Source organism: Sprattus sprattus (assembly GCF_963457725.1).
Source record: "Sprattus sprattus genome assembly, chromosome: 3".
Classification (NCBI taxonomy): Eukaryota; Metazoa; Chordata; class Actinopteri; order Clupeiformes; family Clupeidae; genus Sprattus; species Sprattus sprattus.
Genome location: NC_137922.1, coordinates 33,678,308 through 33,700,433, shown reverse-complemented (window position 1 = coordinate 33,700,433; position 22,126 = coordinate 33,678,308). Strand labels below are relative to the sequence as shown.

The following is a 22,126-nucleotide window of genomic DNA, read 5'->3' as shown; positions in this document are numbered from 1 at the left end:
TGAAATGTGAACGCGCTAATAACTAGCCTCAAGCACTTCTCTGTGCGGAGGGCTCGACCAATTAACCAAATGGCCCTGTGCTCCAATCAGAGCTGTTTGAAAACCCTTCTGATTTCCTGAGCTGAGTTGAGAACTGAGATGAGAAGGTGTGTGTGTCAGTGTGTGTTGGTGTGCATATGTGCATGTGAATGAAACATTTCATACAGAAATAGTGTCTATGAGAAAGCTAAGGATAGAAGTCGGCTGGTCATGCAATTGTGAGATTTCTGGTAATGAACATGGATCCAATAGACAGTTTCTTGAGAGTAAAAGTTTTTTTTTTTTTTCTCTACAATAATCATGTTATATGTATATAGACATATGGGGGGGGGGGGGTCTAATACTTCGGTAATTATAGCCCCCATTGTGCAGGTTGGTGGAGTTTCAGCTAAAGGTCTGGACTTCTTTAAAAAGACATATTATGTCACAGATTTACAGTGGAGACTGGAAACCTCATGAAATGACTTAACAAGAGTTTCAATAATGCAGAGACCTGCCAGGATGCTCACTGCTTGCACACTTTATCTTCTCTGTTAATGGGTTTGTCGAAATAAATGATTCCCTCAGTGTCTATTTATAACATGAAATAGAGGAAATTAACAAATGGAGCAGAATATTAAGTAGACAGATTTATTAAAAGCTTTGGTTTACAAAAAAAAAAAACCCTCAGCCACGTGGTCATAAAGTTGGTGCATATTGCGATTAAAGAATGTAGCATGTTGGATATCCACACCCACAGGTGTTTGAAATACAACCTGAGATTGTAGCATGATATAGTAGCATGATAACTTTGATAAACAGAAACTTTGCTGTCACAGAAAGCGACTCTTCAGGAAACCGGTCATGAGGTGAAACATCTTTAAATGCAACACACTTGATTAACTGTATTTGTGTATCTTTTGAGAAGTTGACACATATTACACACAAAACTAAATGGCATTCATTTGCACCAGAAATGCTGTGAGGGGGGAAAAAATTCTTTTCATCTTCACCTTTTTGATAATCTACCCTACCCGCCTGTGATTCATGAAGAAAGCTTCTCAGCATTAATTGGACCTGGGGATGTCACTGGCTATTTATCTTTGAACTTTGCCATAGTTTAAATCAAATATTTATAAGGAGAGCCTTTTTCAGGAGGACCGTTTTAGACACGATCATTAGTCGTGACAGGACAGCTGTGTGGAGCCAATTAAGTATTCTTCATGAGCTCCACACCATCTCCTTGTGTCTCTTTCATGCTCACCCTTCCTCTTTCCTGCCCCCTTTTCGCTTCTCTTCCGTATTATGAAAGCGTCTCTAAAATATGTGTTTTCTAGAGTTTTCTAGAGCTTGGCTTGGTGATTTGACTCACACCAGGGTTTTGTCTTTATGTGTACTTGCACACTGCTAGTAGATAGAATAGTATTCTGGACTGGATCTGGCTGAGTTCTAGTTCTGGCTGTTGTCAGCAATGTTAACACATTTTGTTATAATCCATGCATCTTCTGGAAAAGAGATATCTTCATCTTGGTGTAGTGCTAGCCATGACCCTAGTTTCTTAGGGTTTCTTAAGGCTCTGCTTCACTGAGCCTTGAAGCCGTGGCTGTATTTGGCAGACTCAGTAACACCTTGAATGCCTGAGGGAGAACCATGGACTGTTTTTTTGATTCACTCTCCAATCTGCTCGCACCAGTGTTTTGCAGGGCTTCTGGACAGCTTAACCCGACACAGTGTCACAGTTGGGTGCCTCGACAAGTGCTGTGTCTCAAGAGAGTGTCAAAAGGTAGAATCTGTACTCACAAGAAGTGCACAATTTGCACATTCAACTACAACACGAGCAATGAACTGTGATTTGGTCCTCACAAGATGTGCATGCCTTGCACGTCGAACTAGAAGATGAGCATTGAACTGTGATGGCAACAAGTTTGTGTGTTTCCCTGAGGATGGGAAAATGATTTACAGTAGAACAAGTCCACATGCTCCTGAAACTTTGTAAAAACAGGTTATACCCTGTCTTTTATCGTTTCTCCTGTGTGAGCGTTTTGTGAAGGACACTGAATCACAAGAGAAAGGCCAAGGCCTATGACATTTTTTTTTGTGTTTCCTGTTTTCCAACCGACCCTAAAAAAAAATGCCGACCATAGCCTTTTTTTGGGGTGGGCTGCGTTTCCCTGTCGAAAAAAAAAAATCATTTTTATTTTCATTTTCGTTTTCTTACGGACTTCGGAAGACCATAGTCAGAAAATATCTCTGAACACAGCTGAAGTGTTCTCAGGAGGATTCTTAAATTGAACTTGAAATTGAATAAGGTGCCAGATTTCTAGAGACTTCCAGGCGAAAAACACATCGTTAACAGCCCTGTATCCAGGTTTGCCCAAACAGTAGATGCTGCGTGTGCTTTCTATTCTAAAACTGATTGTTCAAATCCTTGATTGTGATTGGCTAAAAGCCATTGTAAAACCCAGCATAACCTTACAATTTGACCTGATTACATTCCATATTACTGCGCAGCGAATGGCAAGGCATTCATATAGCGCATTTCATACCCAGTGTTCCATCTGGCTGTTGCGTTGCTTCAAGGGTTGCGTGGCAACGATTTATTTAGGAACTATAATTTTTAGTGGCGGAAGAATGACGGTTTATCATTAAACTATTGTTTCTTAAATTGAATTGTCTTTATTTATGAAACCATATCAAATATTTGTAGTAACAGTTTTAGAAAAGCAATAAGCCCCGCGAGTCCGTGGTTTAGAACAGGTTCGCGTCGTGCCTAACAACTCCCCTTACCTGTTCTAAAATCAGCGCAAACCACGGCCTCTTGGGGCTTATTTCTTAATTACTGTGTATGCATGGCAAGTGTGAGAGCGCCGAAGTTGCGTAGTGGCCGCGACCGGTATTGCAGACAGATAGAGATTTCAAATTGGATATGAAAATGAAATCTGACACATAGTTTCAGCATTAAACTAATAAAATAATTGCTGTCTGTGGTTCTATATGGGCTGTGGAAATAAGATATTTGTGAATGCCTGATGGAATGAAATTAATGAGTTTGTGAAATTACTTTTGGATACTTTTGAAAAATAATAAACCAAAAAAAACTGGAAAACTTTACTCTGACTCTGAGCTTGTGGCCATACCCACGGAGAGATGGTTACCGGGGGCTCGGTCCATCACAATTGTTTAAAAAAAAAAAAAAAAAAAAGATAATCCCTACCTACCTACCCTAATTTTTTCAGGGCTGAAACAGGAAACGCAACATTTTTTCCTAGGCCCAAGGCATTTGGATATTGACACTACATAACGTAATGACTCTTGCATTAGTGACGCATCGACTGTGTGGGCTAGAGCTAGCAAACAAGAAATATAAGTGTAAGTGTAGGTATAAGTGTAAGTGTTTCTACAATGTTTCTGGATTAAATAATTGTATTAAAGAAATACCATTGTTAATACCATTTACATGTAAATGTTTATACCAAACGTTTACATCAAACAGTAAACTGCTCCTTACGAGAGTGTTGTTTTTGGCAGTGGCTCATAAAATATTGAACCCATACTCAGTTAAATGATGCAGTTGTCCCCTGTGCCACAACAACCCATGGCCGGTCTGACAGTCCCACCTCTCACCCTCCATCTCTCTGGTTTTCCTGGAGTCACTCGCCCTACTTTAGTGCCAGGCTCCATTTTTTTCTCTCTTTAGTCATCGATTGCCCTTCATCTTACTCAGACCTCTGCCACACCTTATTTCTAGCTCCATTCCTCTCTTTTCTCTCTCCCTCTTTCTCTCCCTGTTTTTATCCTTCTGTCCATATAAAGGCCTCCTTCCCTCCCTCCTGTCTCTATCTTTCTCTCACCTCCCCTCCATCTCCCCCTCCCTGTCATTCTTCTTCTTTGTATCACACAATCAAAAAGTGTGTGTGTGTGTCTGTATGTGTCTCCCTGGTTATGGTTATAAATACATATCTCCCAGGATTTGTCTCGCTCCCCTGTGTAGCAAAATCAAAAGTCTGTCTAACAGCTGCATTGAAGGCGAAGCACACCACTGGCACCGTCCTGCCTCCTCATCTTCTTCCTCATCTTCCTCCTCTTCCTCCTAGAACTGCTTTAGCAATTAGGCCAGGATGGTCCACAGCTCATTTCAAACAGAGGCCACAGGATCTCCCTTTATTTATGCCGGTGTCCTGCCAGCGCTGGCTAATCGGGCCATTAAGTGTGATCTGGTATTAAATTCATTATCTCCCACTGCAGTGGAGTAGGCACACTCTCAGAGCCGAGTGGCATTTCTGCGTATCCGCACGAGCAATTACGGGACTTGATTTCCTTCATGTATTCAGTCAGAGCCACTGAGGGCGTTTATAGTAGGACACCCGATTTTAATGCTGGAGAGCACTTTAAGGCTTGCTCAATTGCTGCAGTGGCTGTAATGTTGTGGCAACTGTAGCTGTGGTTTTTTTGTTTTTTTGTTGAGTTTTTTCAAAACAGCTTCCCACCAATCCTTGGTAAAACTGATTAAAATGACAGTGAGAGGGGAAAGCGGGTGTGGATTAAGGATCGAGATGAGTGGATGCTGGAGGATGCAAACCCTGTGCTGGGTGGGGGAGACTGACCTTCTCTTGATATATGTGAATTGTGAGGCTGTGTTTAACTTCTTATCATATCCCCGGTGCTTTCTATAAGCTGTACTGGATGCAAACTCACGTGGCTCAGGTTGTGGTGATGGGAAGTTCATGGGGTTAACTGTTGGAGAGGAAATTCATATAACATGTATGGCTCTGTTTAACCTTTTGGGCTTATTTAATAGCTAGGCTAACTGCAGCTCGGTGAAATGAAACCGTAGTATTACTGAAAGAATGCCAGTACTGTGAGAAAAGGTCAGTTGCTCAGATCCTGTTAGCCTCAATCTGACCATGTCAATCCTGGTCTGGCCTTAACGCACCCTCAGCTCTTCCTCAAAGGCAGGACCCTGTACTGTACTGCACTTCAGGCAACCTCCCTGTGCATACCACAGCTTTGTCAGTATTGTTATGCCGAGCACTCACCCGGCCAGTGACTGTGTTGAAACGTTAATACTATTTTGTCATGTCAGGCATAAAAATAACATGCACAGTATGCCTAGGCATGCTGGTTATGAGGTCAGGCCTTCATCACAACTGAAATCAGGCTAAGAGGAAGTGGATCATCTTTTCCACGTAGACTAGCTTCGTCATACTAAACAAAGCTCTACATGGCAATGTGTCTTTCCAGTGCGTCAATTATGTTGGAATTGTGATGTTACAGATGGGGTTGATTTAAAAAAACAAATATGAGGTTTCAAAGGTAAGATCAATTTGATATATAAAAGCTCTATCTTCGTCCAAAACTGTTGTCACCATTACTATTGTTAACCATACGACGGCAACATTGCCTGATTGACAAAGTTCTAATAAAAGTCTGGATAGAATCACACACCACCCTCCAACTTCTCCCAGACCATGTCTTCCACACACACTTACCTAGGATGGTATACTCTGCATAACTGTGACGCACAGTTTGTCTTTCATGATGTGCTGGGTTACGCCAATTCATAGCGTGAGTCACATTCGTACAGAGGCTGGGCTATAGTCAGTGATTTATGGTAGGACGGGAGTGCAACACATGCTGCATACTTACTCGCGCATGCCAGGAGTTCTTTGAAGCAACAGGCACTGACTGAGGTGGATGTGCAGGGGGTTGGGGTGCGGAGGGGCACGCGATCGCTTCCAGCGCTGCGCACTACCTTTTGTTGTGCGTCTGAAGTCCCCCGTTGAGCAGATCAAACGAGGAAGTGGAGGGGAGGGGGAAAGGCGGCAAGAGCGGCTCGTTCTCGGGAAGAGTGTGACGCCCACGCGTCAAAGTAGCGCCGAATGCTAACACAAAGTGAGAGCTTGAGAAGTTCAGCTTCTCCTACCCTGCAACTGTAGTTATCCTTCACAGCTGCTCTCAAGGACTTCTCGTGTTCTTGTGCCAACCAGCAAAATTGAGTGTGGTGGTCTGTTACCTTTTACCTGTGAAAAACAACAACATAAATATGTTAGCAACAGAGGTATTGATGATGTGTGGTTATGATTCAGACTAAGGATCTAAATCTAATTTGGAAGGTGCGTGGCACCATGAAATGGATCCAGAATGAGAGGGTGGAACTGGAACCTATCTTCGCAGAACATTCCGGGCTCTGTTCCCTGTGCTTGTTCCCAGCTCTTGGCCCCATGCCTCTCCCAGTCCACACACAGCCCACACACTCTTTGATGGTCATGGATACCATGGTGACACACTGATCAGTGGCCATGATATTATGTTTAGTCAAGCTTGTGTCACCATTCCAAAACAAGCTCATCATCCAGTTACATTTATATTCTGCAGCATTTACACAAATCTGTTTATTGCAAACACAATATACACAGATTACGTAGTTTAAAAGGTCTTGGTTTTCAAGGATCTTGTGTTTTTCTTCGGGAAGTCTTACGTTCTCTTTATGTTTAGTCAAGCTTGTGTCACCATTCCAAAACAAGCTCATCATCCAGTTACATTTATATTCTGCTGCATTTACACAAATCTGTTTATTGCAAACACAATATACACAGATTATGTAGTTTAAAAGGTCTTGGTTTTCAAGGATCTTGTGTTTTTCTTCGGAAAGTCTTACGTTCTCTTTATGTTTAGTCAAGCTTGTGTCACCATTTCAAAACAAGCTCATCATCCAGTTACATTTATATTCTGCTGCATTTACACAAATATGTTTATTGCAAACACAATATACACAGATTACGTAGTTTAAAAGGTCTTGGTTTTCAAGGATCTTGTGTTTTTCTTCGGAAAGTCTTACGTTCTCTTTATGTCTCTCAGCGTCTCGTTGTGGATAGTTTATGTATGTCCACTAAGTTTATTTTACTGTTGCTGTTTCCCAGTTTGTCTACCCATTGTGCATTGGTCCTGTAGAAAGTAATTTTGTTCTCCAATGGTGTCAGTGTGGTGTTGAGCACAGCGCCACATATTACAAGACATTCAGCTAGAAAAGAGACAGGTGGCTATAATTCACTCCCCCCCCCCTCCCCACCCTCTTGTGCTTATTCTCTCCTTTTCTGATGTTCTTTCTCTCTCTCCCTTTATCTGATATATTTCAGGATGTTCAGAGAGTCATCAATCCCACAGTTATTGGCGTGGACGGCGTTGTCATCAAGAGCGATGGAAAAGAGGGCTTGGTGGCCGCCAGCGAGGTGGGCTGGATGACCTCGGTCAAAGACTGGGCCGGGGTAATGATCTCGGCACAGACGCTCACCGGACGCGTCCTGGTAAGTTATTCCAGGACACCCACAGAGCAAAGGCCAAGGCCACACCATTCGTAGCCCCAAAAATGGCAGCAAGACTGCCCCCTGGCACCATGTCCTGGCTAGCCGGCTGTCATTCCGAGGCTGCGGCTGAGAATCACAATTACCACATAATGCTGTTTGTGTAGCTCTGCTTGCTCAGCTGGTTAGCATTAGCTCAAGCTATGCCAAGGTCACAGGTTCAATTCCCAGGACAGGGACATGTTGATAAAAGCAGGCATTGACCATGCTGTAAACTGCATTGGACGAATGTGCTTGAAGAATGACTCAATGTAAACATCTAAATGTAGAAAGGCTACGTACCAGGGCTCTTAATCCCACCTTTCAGCATCGCACAGCTGTGTCAGTCTCTGGATGTCCACAAAACAAATTCACTTAGGTCTGTGTTGTTTGAAAAGCTCATACAGATCACTGGTGGCTTGCTGCTGTGAGCCATTCTCACCCTCCACCCTCATTATGTGTTTTTTTTGGCCCTGGCGTCCAAGCAAGAGGCTTACTGTATGAGTTTGGCCAGTAACTATGTATAATGGCCACTTGCCCAGAGTGGAGGTTGAACAAAGCGTGGCTGATATTTACTGATATTTATAACTAGCGTCAGAGTCTACTAGCCCACTCCAGTCCTCTTTGGCATATGGTATGTAATGGGAACTGCCAAGTCAGAGGCTGATGCACGTTAGTATGAGAGACTAGTCATACTATTGAATTGTTAATCCTTCTTTCTGCCCCTCTCCCAATAATATTAAGTCCATCAGTCTGTCTGTCTGTCTGTCTGTCTGTCTGTCTGTCTGTCTGTCTGTCTGTCTGTCTGTCTGTCTGTCTGTCTGTCCGTCTGTCCGTCTCTCTGTCTGTCCGGAGTATCACAACTTCATCTGGTGTTATGAATTGGCTGGAATTTTTGCCAGTAAGTGTATATCCATTCATTCATGCATTCGACATGGCATAAGCTTTTGCGGAGGCTGCATGCAGCGCTGCGAGAGTCGCCTACACGCTTGGACACGCATGTCATCTCTCTTCTCGCCCCTGTTATCCTCATTACATTGTGTGTTGGGATTAAGTGAAGATTTATCTGCGTGAGATTAGGGCCCGACCTCATCACTGTGCCCCTGGCTGCCTGGCTGACCAGCCTTATGGGTCAGCCTCACTGGAAACACTGCCAGACTGACCAGCCTTATGGGTCAGCCTCACTGGAGACACTGCCTGGCTGACCAGCCTTATGGGTCAGCCTCACTGGAGGCACTGCCTGGCTGACCAGCCTTATGGGTCAGCCTCTCTAGAGACGCTGCCAGACACGGCCCTCCAAAATGGGATTGTTTCCCTTCCTGTCGCGCCGTCCTTGACAGGAAAAGAAATCGTCCAAGGTCCCGCCATATGAGTTTGGAGATCCGATAGCAAATTGTCTGACAGCACTTGCCTTTTAACGATTAGCATGGTGGCGGTATAGGGTGCGTGGGTAGGAGTATCGTAGCTCATCAAGGCCATCGTTCTGCTGATGGCTTTATCCTCCTGTGGTGGTGGCTCTGCACAAATGTGGCAGCAGGAGTGGCAGCAACAGCAGCTTCACTACTCTGTAATGACTATGTCTTCACTCTTAGTCTGTTTTGGGCTCCGAAAGAATTTTGCAGCCAATTGTTTAGAAGTACTCTGTGGAGTGGTGAACAATTTTTGTGTGTCTGTGGACATATAGTTTCTGTGTATTTGTGTGTGTGTCTGTGTGTGAGTGTATGGATACAGCATAGGATGCATATTTGTGTGTGTGTGTGTGTGTGTGTGTGTGTGTATTGGCAGAGGAGGACCAATGTCTTTCATCAATGCCCCTCCTCAGTTGTGACAACCCACGATGACACACACATACGGATACAGACACAGATTGACACGATAACACACACACACACACACAGACACTGGCATTATGTTTAGTGAGCCCCGGGTCTGTCGCCATGGCAACAGCAGCTTACCTAAGAGCAGCAGATGTGTATTCTATGTCAGCTTGTTTAGGGGACAAATTAAAGCTTTATATCTGTGGCCATCTGAAAACGTATTTGGGTCTGGGGAAAGACACACAGTACACTGGATGCCCTTGTGCATGGAGCCCACAGCATGGAGCAGTGAATTGTTTACATTGAACAGTGGGAAGCAGTGTGTGTGTGTGTGTGTGTGTGTGTGTGTGTGTGTGTGTGTGTGTGTCTGTGTGTGTGTGTGTCTGTATAGGCTTCAGGTCCGTCTCGGTGGCCATTTTTCGGGTCACAACGAAGACTTGGCAGATTACAAAAGATCAAACATCGCCCTCAACGTCCGTTGATTTGAGAGCCCACACCACCACCACTACCACTACCAACCCCCCCAAGCCTCCCCACCCTTAAGCTTTGTCTATAAAGGCTTATCTCTGCAGTCAAAATGTTCCTTTCTCACAGCCTGTGTGTGTGTGTGTGTGTGTGTGTGTGTGTGTGTGTGTGTGTGTGTGTGTGTGTGTGTGTGTGTGTGTGTGTGTGTGTGTGCGAGGCCGCCCCCTATCAGTCTACATCTGTCAGTCTACGACTCGTTACAGATTTGATGACATGATACTGAAAGAGGAGGGAAACGCGTGTTTCGCAGACAAAAGCACTGCCTATTCATTATTTGCCGACAGCCCCCAAATAAAACCTGGGGTGGCAGAGCAGGTGGCTGGGGCTATTCTTGTGCATCGCCGAGCCCTTTAAGGAGTTTTTACTGACATTTGAGCGACCGCCATGTTTGCTCTGTGTGGCGATATGTTTTCCAGTCGGTAGCAGAGGTCAAGTCTTTGCTTGACATGTTGTACATGTGTATTCTGTCTAGTATTGTTATGGTATTGGTGGTATTCCATATTGGTGAATGAATTGATGTCAGTTCATCACAACATGATTGTTTAATTTCATTTTAGGATGATTAAGGAGTTGCCTTTGGGGGTTAGCATTCAAAATGGTGGTTTTCAACACAGCACTGTTTGCTGTGTGTCAACATTTGTTCCGGTGGGAAGCAGAGGATTTGTCCTTGTCTGACAGCATTGTATATGTGTGTTCTGTTTTACACATAGCAGTAAATACATTGATATCAGCTGTGTGTTTAGTTTTGTTTTAGACTTTTTTGTGATGTTTAAGGAGTTGTTTGTGAGGTTAGCATTCAAAATGGTTGTTTTCAACGTGCATGAAAATCATGAGGCAGAACCCTTTTCTGAGTTCACTTAATTTCACTGATGGCTTCCTGGCGACGTTAGGGGACCAAGCAGCGCTGTGATTTTGATTACTGAAAAATAAACGGGGTATTTTAGAGAGACGAGTCTGTCAGTGAGTGGCCGTGTTGAGTTATTGAAGGATCAAACCAGATAGCCGCTGACCCTGAGCAGCATGAGGGCCGCAACCGGCCCAGATCTCGCCTTGATTGGGCCCCTGTATAGGAGTTGGTGCAGCACCAGTCATGCCCTCCACTGGTTCTGCTGTGAGATATTTCAGCCGGCTATTTAAAGTGGTGCGTATTATTAATTCATCCCCTTCCCATTCCGGACCGCGAAGCCTGTCGCCTCGCCAGTGACCTGAAATGCTTTGTCTTGTCTAACACAAATGGTCCTGAAGAGCGGAGTGCTGTGGTGGACTGGCCACGGTAACTGAGAGGATTTCGTCGAAGATTCCACCTCACGTCACCACGGGGAAAGTTTTATTTTTCAGGGCCATATCTGCCTTGTAATACTATATAAGTCTTTCTGAATGATACCTTGTTCTCTTTAAAAATATTGTGATCTGAACGTGCATATTCTGGCATCATTGACCGGTGTTGTTATGATCCATGTTACACTTTTTCGGGTAGATTTCTGGACAGTAAAAATCCATCGCTGGGATGCTAACGTGTTATTCCACACACAGAGATGCACAAAGTGGTGCATTGAGGTTTTCAGGAGATCTATTTATATCATATTTCAAGTTAGTAAGCAGGCTTTTGGGAAGTGATCCAGTGTAGTTTGGTCCTGTAGACGCCACAAGCGGCTCCAACCTGGCCTGGGGAACAAGTCTGTGTGTCACCCACCAGAACCTCCTGCTTGACCTCCTCATCTGTCCAGTGTAGGCTCCCTCGCTCCTCAACCACATTGGTTTTGTTTGTGTGTGTGTGTGTCTGTCTCTCTGTGTGTGTGTGTGTGTGTGTGTGTGTGTATGTGTGTGTGTATGTTTGTTGCATGTTTGTTTTTGTATGTTTTTGTGTGTGCATGTGTTCTGTGCTTATGTTTGTTTGCCCATTCCCTCGACCCTGACCGTCCAAGGTTCTATTTGTCCAATCAACTGATGCTTCGAGGTCTGGGCAGCAGGATGGCTCTGCCATTATAATTTCCCTCTTTAGAAGACACCTCTGGCACGAATCCGCGACACATCTGGGCCTCATCTGGACAGCATCCGCCCCAATGTCAGCCTGTGGCTAAGGTATCCCCAGCAGAGGAGAGGGGGACATGTCACGACTTAATCTGTCTTTTTGGCAGCAGATCATGTACAGAAAAATTCTGGCACAGACCGCAACTCTGTTGCTATAGAGAAGCCCAGAGATCGGAGCAGCATTGGAGCAGACACTGACAAGCACTGCCCAGCTAAAAGGCTTTTCCCGATTAGGTTCTTAGAAGGATTTGAATACATAGAATCAATATACCATTTATCAGCACCAGTGCTTTATATTTTTGCCAATAGTATAATTGTGCTTAGGTTGAAATACAAATTCCTGTCAGACAGTATACCCTCCATATACTTTTATCATAATTTGATCAGCCCATAATTTGTTCCACTGTTGTGTTACGGTCTTGTGTCCCTCAAGAGAGGGTTGATGTCAGTCATAGCAGGGTTTTAGAGGCTGGAAAATCACACCAAGGTGAAGCCAACAACAGCATCTATTATTTAATGCTTGTGAGGATATCTGAAGGAATATTTTGTCATCTGATAGGTATAAAATCATTTTTACAAAGCTCTGACACCATATAAATGATTAAACAATCCTTGGATTGAGAATGATGTGAAAGGGAAGTCCTATAAATGGCAGGTCACAGGTTTTAATCATGCACTTCGCTTTTGTTTGCATAAAGGCCAGCCTTATTGAAATGCTAATCTTAGCAACCAATTAATTTTCATCGTATTAGTTTGCACTGAAGCACTCAGGCTATTCCCCCCCTTTGCCCCTGGCTTAAAGTAATGTGATAGTGACGTTACTGTTGTTGATTGATGCCCACTGTACACAAGTACCAACTGGGAACTGTTTTAAGGGATCACTCAAAGAATGTGGTGAATCGAATGAACCGTAATGGCCCCTTAGATTACTGCACCTACACAGAAAGCCTGTAGGCAGTTTTGTAGCATTCTTGGAAGGGAAGGGGAAAATGTGAATTTGCATTATTGACACTTAATGCTTTGTTTGTCTGGGAAAGCATCCTGTTTTCTGTCTCTTTCCATTATTTCAACTACATTTCAGTAGAAACAAGATTAGGAACCACTGGCACCATTTTCCTTGTTTGACCATTATTTTTAGACTACTCCGGAGTTAATCCTCAGTTTAAGGACAAGCAAGTGAGATGGATCCTAGGAGAGATCACTGAAGCATGGGGGGAATGACCTACTAGTCCAGTGCACTGGATATTAAGGGCCATATAACAAAGGTACTTTCACAACATGCACATTGAAAGGCCATAACATACAGGTCTGGCTCAAACAATAGAATGAGGGCATGCAACAGGTGATTCAATTTGAACACTTGATCATCGTGCGATTATCAAAGTTAGATGTGGATATCTACACGGGTGTTGATCATCGTTCATAAACTCCACTCATTATCGCTGTTTAGCTGTGCACCATGTTCAATTAACGTTAAAGGCTAACATGCAGACCAGAAAAATGCTTTGTAAATTTGGCCCACTATGTTTCAGTTCCTCCTCAATCTCACCCTGGTTGTGTGGGTACTCTCTGTGGATTTAGAAGTGGGCCGCCCGGTGCCCAAAAGGATTATTTTAACATTTCACAGCCTAACTCAGACCTGTAGAACTTTGTCGAATTTACAGTGTGCTATTCAGAGCCCTAAAGAATCCTTCAGCTTATTTTCACAAGGCAACATTTAACACTCTTACAAAGAGCTCATTGATAGTTTTACAGCTCCAAGGGACAATTCAAAAGCACATAAAGCTTTTAAAACAATTTGAATCGATTTGAGTCTCAGCATTCACAGGCAGGCGTGCAACAAGGACGCTTGGTCACTGGACTCTACCACTAAACTTTGTCGGTACAGGCTTAAGCTGCAAATACAGTCTCACACCATAACACACATCCAGGGACACCACACATGCTTCAGTGATCCACACTGATGCCTGTGGCTGAAATACAAGGCAGGGAGTGTACATATAAACTCCACGCAGCAAGGAGATGCCACAAGTGTCAGAGTTTGCACATTAAGGCCACAAGGTAGTGATCTTCTGGGGGAGGTGAAAGGGATCTATTATGACTTAGGAAACAGCTTGTGACTTCAAAGTAAGTGGTATATGGTGAGGTATGTTGGAACCGTGTGGTTCAGTATCTTAAAGTAAGTGGTATATGGTGAGGTATGACGGGACCGTGTGGTTCAGTATCTCATAGTAAGTGGTATATGGTTAGGTATAATGGAACCGTGTGGTCCAGTATCTCAAAGTTAGTGGTAAATGGTGATGGAATCGTGTGGTCCAGTATCTCAAAGTTAGTGGTATATGGTGAGGTATAATGGAACCGTGTGGTCCAGTATCTCAAAGTAAGTAGTGGTATATGGTGATGGAATCGTGTGGTCCAGTATCTCAAAGTTAGTGGTATATGGTGAGGTATATAGGTTCAATTTACATTTCAAAGAGCATTTGTTTGTGGTGCTCGCTATTTTGTCTAGTTTTTTTCGAAATGAAACACTTTTAATAACAAACTAAAATCTCTGCAGTTGTTCAGCCTGTAGAAGTGGTGTAGTGCCCATAGGCTGGAAGGGCTTTAGGCTCATTAGACAGACCACAGGGAAGTTCCTGGCAACCGGCACCTCCGCCCATCCCTTTCTAAAACCAAAGCAGGAACTGATCTCAGATAAGAGAGGGTGGCTTAATTAAGGCAAGCTACAGTTCACTGGTGTAGTGGACCAACCTGTTCCATGAAAAAGCCCTAATCGACCTCCTCCTTGTGGAGGGGACATGGATCAGTTTTTGCAAGGCCTTGATTCTTACTGGAGTCAAAATGCATGACTGTCTAGATTTCAAGTGTTTTGACCCTTCAGTTGAGAAGAAATTAAACCTTAACAGGAGCGATCACAACTTTGACAAACACTCAGACACAGAAACAATTAATTAAGTTGTTAACAAACATCTAAAGTTCAGTTTAAAACTTTGTTTGTCTGCATGCATTGTAAATAAGAAGAATAGAATAGAAAATAATGTATTTGTCATTGTGCATTAGATAGATACACAACGAAATGTGCTTGTGCAACCACTAAAAAAAAACAATGCTTACATCCACGTACACCCTTCAACCACACTAAAGCACATTCTGTATCATAACCAATGATGCATAAAAGCTTTTGCCTATACAACAACACTGTGTGAAGTATTTCATCTTTACCTGATCATAAATCATTCACGTCTGTATTCCCTCCGTATTAGTGCAGATGATGAAGGGTTTTAATAACCTCTTTGCAGGATTGAAATGTGAGGAGAGCCGTTTCATTATTTCACTCCATTAGTGCACGAGGACTGAAGTTCACAACGAGCCAGGGAGAGTTCTCTTCTCAGAGTGGGGTTACACAGAGGATGCTGATTTAAGCCTGTGTGTGTGTGTGTGTGTGTGTGTGTGTGTTACGTGTGCGTGTGTGTGTGTGTGTGTGTGTGAGTGTGTGTGTGTGTGTGTGTGTGTTAAGTGGGCTCTTGTGCACATATGTGTGTGTGTTTGTCTGTGTGTCAATGTGAACGTCTTTGTGTAAGTGTGTTCAGATGTGTGTCTGAGTGTGTGTGTTTGTGTGCACATGGAAATGGGGAAGCCTCTGGCAGAGATCCTGCTCAGCAAACACACACACACACACACACACACACACACACACACACACACAGACACACACACCCTGCCTCGATAGGCTGGCACAGTGACAAGCTCCACACCACACCAAGCTGTGGAGAAGAGACGGGGTGTGGTCTTTTGTGAGATTTGTTTTCCTGTGACTGTCATATCCACCCGGCCCCAGTCTCAGACAGATGGGAGGCAGGGAGATCTCCTTCATTGTGTTGACATCCGTCTGATGGGTGAGGCTTGTCATTAAACAGTTATGTACAGAGGAAGTCCTTTTCTGTCATCCAAAACCCCTAGAAATATTATATAATATAATATAGTATAGTATAATATGGTATTTACAAAAGTATAAAACACATAATTGGTAGATTGAGACTGATTATTCCTTCCCAGTAACAAGGGCAGCTGATCACACAAGTTATTTACATCCAGTGTTTAGCTGTCAGGCCTTCCCCAATGGCCCAGCCTCCCAGCCTGAGGCTCAAATCCTGAAGGACTAGGGGTGCTTAGTATGGCTGTCATCATCCACTGCTAGTATTTCCAGTGGGCTTTCAATGAGGAGGCGACAGCCTGAGGCATTATCTACTAAGCCACTGTAACTGCTGCTGCTGACCTGTTTCCCTTATGTGCCAGTCTACCCTCAAAAGAGCTCAGGAGTCATTCATATGAAGCCTTACCGCTGACCATTGTTTGGGAAATAAAAATATATCGGTACAAGATGAAGACGTACTTCAGTATATCCCTTTTTTGCAGTTATATGTCTTGAAAATAGATGACGTATGCACATACAACAAGGGTTTATGAAGTGATTACGACATTCTCCTCATCGGGGTATTCTGAAAACAGATTTCTCCCTAGGTTTGGGATTATGAAGCGTTCTGCTTTAGAACATACCATAGTCACTATTGTAGGGGCCAGACAGTGGAATCAGGATAGAGGATGAACAAGCATGTCGTCTATTTGGGGTAAACGTGATGATATAATGGCATTACCTAAAACGTTTTGTTGCACTGCGGTCTGCTTTAGTTGCCAACCTGCAAGACAAAATAAAGATTAAGTGATTTGATAAAGATTTAGGTCATCAAAACTCTTGCAAAAGTGTTGTTGATAAAATATATTGAATTGTCTGTTTTCTTAATCAATGCCTGGTAATTAATACTTTAAATGTTGAATTTTATGGCTTTGAGATGCTTCAACCAAAATGTATCTTCTGTATGTCGAAAGTTTTGGAAATAATATTATATCAGATGGGGATAATCTGTGAGATTATGTTTGTGTTTTAGTTAAGATTTACCAAAATGTTGGTTTAAATGAAAGGTATGGCAGATGTTACGAAGAGCAGACAAAATGTGTGTGTGTGTGTTAAACTCAGAGGACATTGTGTCTGTGTGTGGATGCTTGAGAGAGAGACTGCTATTTAAGAGTGAAACATCAACACGTTTATTTTCTAGTTTCTGGCTTCCCTCAACTCTCTATACTGCTGTGCAGTTCTCTCCAGATGACATAGTCCATGGACCCATCCATCCTTTCTGCGGCTCATGATCACTGGGCTTTAAAACTGGGCACACATTATCTACCTTCATCACCCATCTCCTCCAGGAACACACCCAACATACAAATATACTAATGAGGCCAGAATGAAGTGGGAAAGTCCTTTGAGACCTTAGTGAAAACACTTGACCAAAAGAACATTAAGAGAGAGGTGTCTGTTTGAGATGAACTCATTTTAAAGAAGGGTTGATATCAGAAAGGAGAAATAAAATAGATCTTGGTTGAAAAAAGATTTGTCGTGCTAGACGGAAGTCATGAAATTACCACGAGACGGCTTTAGGCGATCTAGCAGAGAGGGAAGACCGCATCGCCCAGCATAATCTTCTGTCATTGACAAGATCAGTGTAAAAAGTCCTCTTTCCATTCTCTGATCTGTGTTTATGAAAATTGTTTTGCGCAGTCATCACAGAGGGTAAAGAGAGAGGCTTAAAATATTATGTTGTCTGAACTTTTATGTATTAATGCAGTAAGCCACAACTGGAATCAATTATCTTGGGAGTTTTAATCTGTTGCACACACACACATACACACACACACGCACACACACACACACGCACACACACACACACACACACACACACACATCCACAATATATATACTGTATATATACATATACACACACACACACACAAGTTCATGGGTCCTGCCGACATGAATTTCAAGAATTACATTTGTGCAATAAGCTGTAGGTTGGTGGATCAAAGTGGGGGAAAAGTGTTGCGTGTTTTTTTTTTAGAGTTCATATCAAATCATTAGATTACATTTTGCAAACTTACTACTAGACATAGCAAGGAATACAAATGTTACTCATTGAAACGGTGATGCATTTCACAGTAAGCAGTGCTTCTGAAAAATATGAGTGAATTCATTACTGTCAGCCAGCATCTTGGATCCTCATGTCATAGCTGAAACACCGCTAGCATTTAGTGATTTATTTCAGCAGATACAAATACAGTATTGGATTTCTCAGGCATATGCTTCTATATTTATTTATTTGCCTGTTCATCTATTGACTTTTTAGCTATTTAGTTACTTATTTATTTACCATGCCAATCTGCTAAGGAAGGAATTATGCAAGCTCCATGGAAACGGAGAAGGGGAGGGGTCGATTTGAGGGGGGGGGTGGGGGTGGCGGGGTGGGTCGGTAACGTAAGACTCTAAACTCAGCCTGACAGCAGGATTTGATGGCAAACAGGCGAGGCGAGGGATGGCATCTGTTTTTGGTGGATGCTCGTGTCCAAAACAGAAGCTTCCGGATCTTGTCCTCTTAATTGAAGGAGGGCAGAGATTTCCAAGCTCGGTGATGACTCGTCTGAGGGGACGAGCAGACGACAGGGGTGGGGGGGGGGCGAGTGGAGGGGAAGGGCCCGTGCCATCATCGTGTTTGTTTGGGGGCTGGGGGGGGGGGGGGGGGGGGAGCAGTGATGCGAACGTCACCCCTCGTTCACCTCTGTCATCATGGAGGTGGTGTTGCGCTTTTGACAGTCGGGTGTGTGTGAGAGGAAAAAATTAAATATACCTCTTTTTAGTATCCAGTGCCTGTGGCTAGTGTATGTCCTCACTGAAGCCGACCCATGGACCCCTGATATTCAAGTGTTTAAGCCACATTGATGTTTTTTCTTTATGTGAAGCCTGCCTGAATGTTCTGTTTCTACATTAAATAGATATTTAAGTGTTTAAGCCACATTGATGGTTTTTCTTTATGTGAAGCCTGCCTGAATGTTCTGTTTCTACAGTAAATAGATATTTAAGTGTTTAAGCCACATTGATGGTTTTTCTTTATGTGAAGCCTGCCTGAATGTTCTGTTTCTACATTAAATATATATTTAAGTGTTGAAGCCACACTGATGGTTTTTCTTTGTGTGAAGCCTGCCTGAATGTTCTGTTTCCACAGTAAATAGATATTTGCTTAAGCAGTACGCCTGTGCTTTTCCCACTGGAGGGAAGGGTCAGAGTTCTCGCTGAGACTTAAATCAGCAACATTATGCTGCACAGCTTCCCCTCCATTTATTCATAGACTTTAAGTGTGTGTGTGTGTGTGTGTGTGTGTGTGTGTGTGTGTGTGTGTGTGTGTGTGTGTGTGTGTGTGTGTGTGTGTGTGTGTGTGTGTGTGTGTGTGTGTGTGTGTGTGTATTAGTTTTTAGATTTAGATAGATAGATAGATGGCTAGAAACGTAGATGGATGGATGGATGGATAGATAGATAGATAAATGGCTAGAAATGTGGATGGATGGACAGATAAATGGCTAGAAATGTGGATGGATGGATAGATAGATAGATAGATAGATACATGGCTAGAAACATAGATGGATGGATAGATAGATAGATAGATAAATGGCTACAAATGTGGATGGATGGACAGATAGATAGATAAATGGCTATAAACCTGGATGGATGGATGGATGGATTAACACATAGGTAAATGCACACTTAAACAGATGAACATATGGCACTAACATTGATCTCTACATAGATCTCCTTGCCCTTGAAACCAGATGCTGCTCCTACATGTGTAGCTGGGGCTCCGACCAGGCGGATTAATCAGCGGTATGCCTTTTACTGCACTGGTCATTTGCAGAGTGGCCCGAGGCCCACGCACCAGATCGAGAGGTGACTGTAAATTATTCAGCCCTTGTGCTGTAAGCACTCCGTCCTCGCTCGTGAAGAGAAGCATCGGAACCCTTGTAATTATCGCTCTTAGCACAAGTCGAGGAGGTGAAGATTTCATCTCCCTTTTGTGTCTCGTGCTTCTATTGTCGGGAGTATTCAATTCAGTTCAATTCAAATGTATTCATTTGTAGAGCGCCTTTGACAATACACCTGGTGTCAACGCGCTTTATAGAGCCCAAGATCTGAACCTAGAGCAAGCATTAATTGGAAGAAACTTTTAGCAGAACCCAGCCAGAGGGGGGACCCCTCTGTGCTTGAGGCCGGCCTGGTAGAGGGACAGAAGGGGGTAAGGGTCGTGAGAAAAAAAGAGGCAGGCAGATAATTCATACATAGACTCACGGGTGATTTTTCTTTTCCTCCAGGAAAGTGTAGGTAGAGGAAATCTATACGGTCTTGATTATGTCACCTTTTCACCTGTAGATGTGTAGAATAAGCTTCCTTACAAAGAGCTGACAAAAGATATTTTTTGATGTGAAATTTATTAGACGTCCATTTAGACATGATCCTGGAAACATGGTCAGCATGCTTTAAAATGAGCATGTAGAGGGATTTCATGAGATGAAGTGTGTGTGTGTGTGTGTGTGTGTGTGTGTGTGTGTGTGTGTGTGTGTGTGTGTGTGTAAGTTGTGTGATACATCTTATTTGTTTTATTTATATATTTAAACTTTGTTATACAACCACCACCACCTTTTATCTCGATCTTTAAAACATCCACACAGTATGATGTGATTGAACAGCGCGGGTGCTTCACTCAAAGCCACAGGTCTATCTCGATGTGCCCAACCTGATGAACACAATAGAGACAAGCTAAGCCCGGGTGTCAGTGTCTGCTAAACCCACGCTGAGCAGGTTAAATTAGGCTACTCCTTAAAAAGCCAGGCCCTGAGAGGGGAAGGAGAGTGTGTGTGTGTGTGTGTGTGTGTGTGTGTGTGTGTGTGTGTGTGTGTGTGTGTGTGTGTGTGTGTGTGTGTGTGTGTGTGTGTGTGTGTGTGTGTGTGTGTGTGTGTGTGTGTGTGTGTGTGTGTGTGTGTGTTTGTGTGTGTGTGTGTGAGAATACTGATTAGTATTCTGCGTGTACAGGCTGCAGGCACGTCCAACAAAAGACCAAAACATTGCTCCAGACTCCAGTCTGAGTTTTTAATTGGGCATATTACCATACACAGACAGGCATTATCCATTGTTTGCCTTCATTTTCATATAGGCCACACAGAAATAAACCGAGAGAAAGACTAACAGAATAGGATCATGTTTTCCATGGGTTTACACCATTGGTTTACAAAGAATAAGAACACAAATGAAAAGCAGGGACCGATTAAAGCATCATGAAGCAATTTCACAGTTTCATTGAGTTCTCTTTAGACTATAGCTCCTCGTCCAGACGTCAAGTTCCATCTGACCCCAGGGTTTGTATGTATGTAGGAATGTATGTATGTATGTATGTATGTATGTATGTATGTATGTATGTATGTATGTATGTATGTATGTATGTATGTATGTATGTATGTATGTATGTATGTATGTATGTACAGTATGTATGTATGTATGTATGTATGTACTGTATACTGTATGTATGTGTGTGTGTGTGTGTGTGTGTGTGTGTGTGTGTCTGTGTCTATTTGTGTGTGTGTCTGTCTGTCTGTCTGTCTGTCTGTCTCTCTCTCTCTCTCTCTCTCTCTGTCTGTCTGTCTGTCTGTCTGTCTGTCTGTCTGTGTTAAGTTTGATGATGGCTCATGATGGCACTGGCAGTATTCTGATTACAGTGAATCCACCACCAAACTCTCTGCGGCATCCGTCTTGTTTATTCAACAGCCTGACTTCTCCAGGTCGAGAGGCCTTGAGGTTTTGTAACAGGTAGCAGCGGTTTGCATAAATAGAAGGTTCGATCAAATGAAGCAGGCAAAATTCTCATATTCATTTCTCGGCTGGGAATTCTTCTTTCTTTTCAAGGTAAACCTTATTACCATGGAAGGGCCTACCTACTGGTTTGCAGTCATATTCCCTTGTTTGAATTCAGTAATTGACTCACAGATGCCTATTTCCCCGCATGCTTTTGCTCAGAAAAGTTCCTTACCTCTAAACAGGGGAGGTCCCCGAACACAAATCCCTGCCAGAGGTAGTTTTCTCCTGCCATGGCTGCCATGCCGAGCTGAGCATTGGCGGTGGCTGAGCGCTTGGGGCCATCTGTTTGACAACTGGTCCACTGAAAATCTCAAGCCTCCCCTGAAAGTAAATAGTGAGGGGGGGAAAACACTGAAGGATTATCACTTTTGATTAAATGGTTTGTAGCTGAACAGCCCTATAACTGTGGAAATATGGTGTATGTCCCTTCTGTTCTTAGGGTCAAGATGATGAAAGAATGAAGGACCATGGCATTGTCACAAGTGAGTGGGATGAAGTTTAGCAAAGGACTAGCCTTAGACCTGTTTCAGGGACGGAAGCTGGTGGGGACAGACAGGAAATGTCTTGGACATTTTTACTGCTGTGAAACGACTCAAATGCCTAGACGACTT

The 22,126-nt window shown here is 43.3% G+C and overlaps 1 protein-coding gene across 1 annotated transcript in view; it reads left to right on the top strand.

Moving 5' to 3' along the window:
* LOC308361700 (calcium-activated potassium channel subunit alpha-1a-like) overlaps positions 1-22,126 on the top strand; it is a gene marked incomplete at both ends in the record, with an annotated part of 92,318 nt that overhangs the window by 6,531 nt on the left and 63,661 nt on the right. The window contains one exon of the mRNA XM_080834125.1: positions 7,155-7,322. Within this exon, the coding sequence (XP_080690251.1) occupies positions 7,155-7,322 (168 nt within the window). The remainder of the gene's footprint in view (positions 1-7,154; positions 7,323-22,126) is intronic.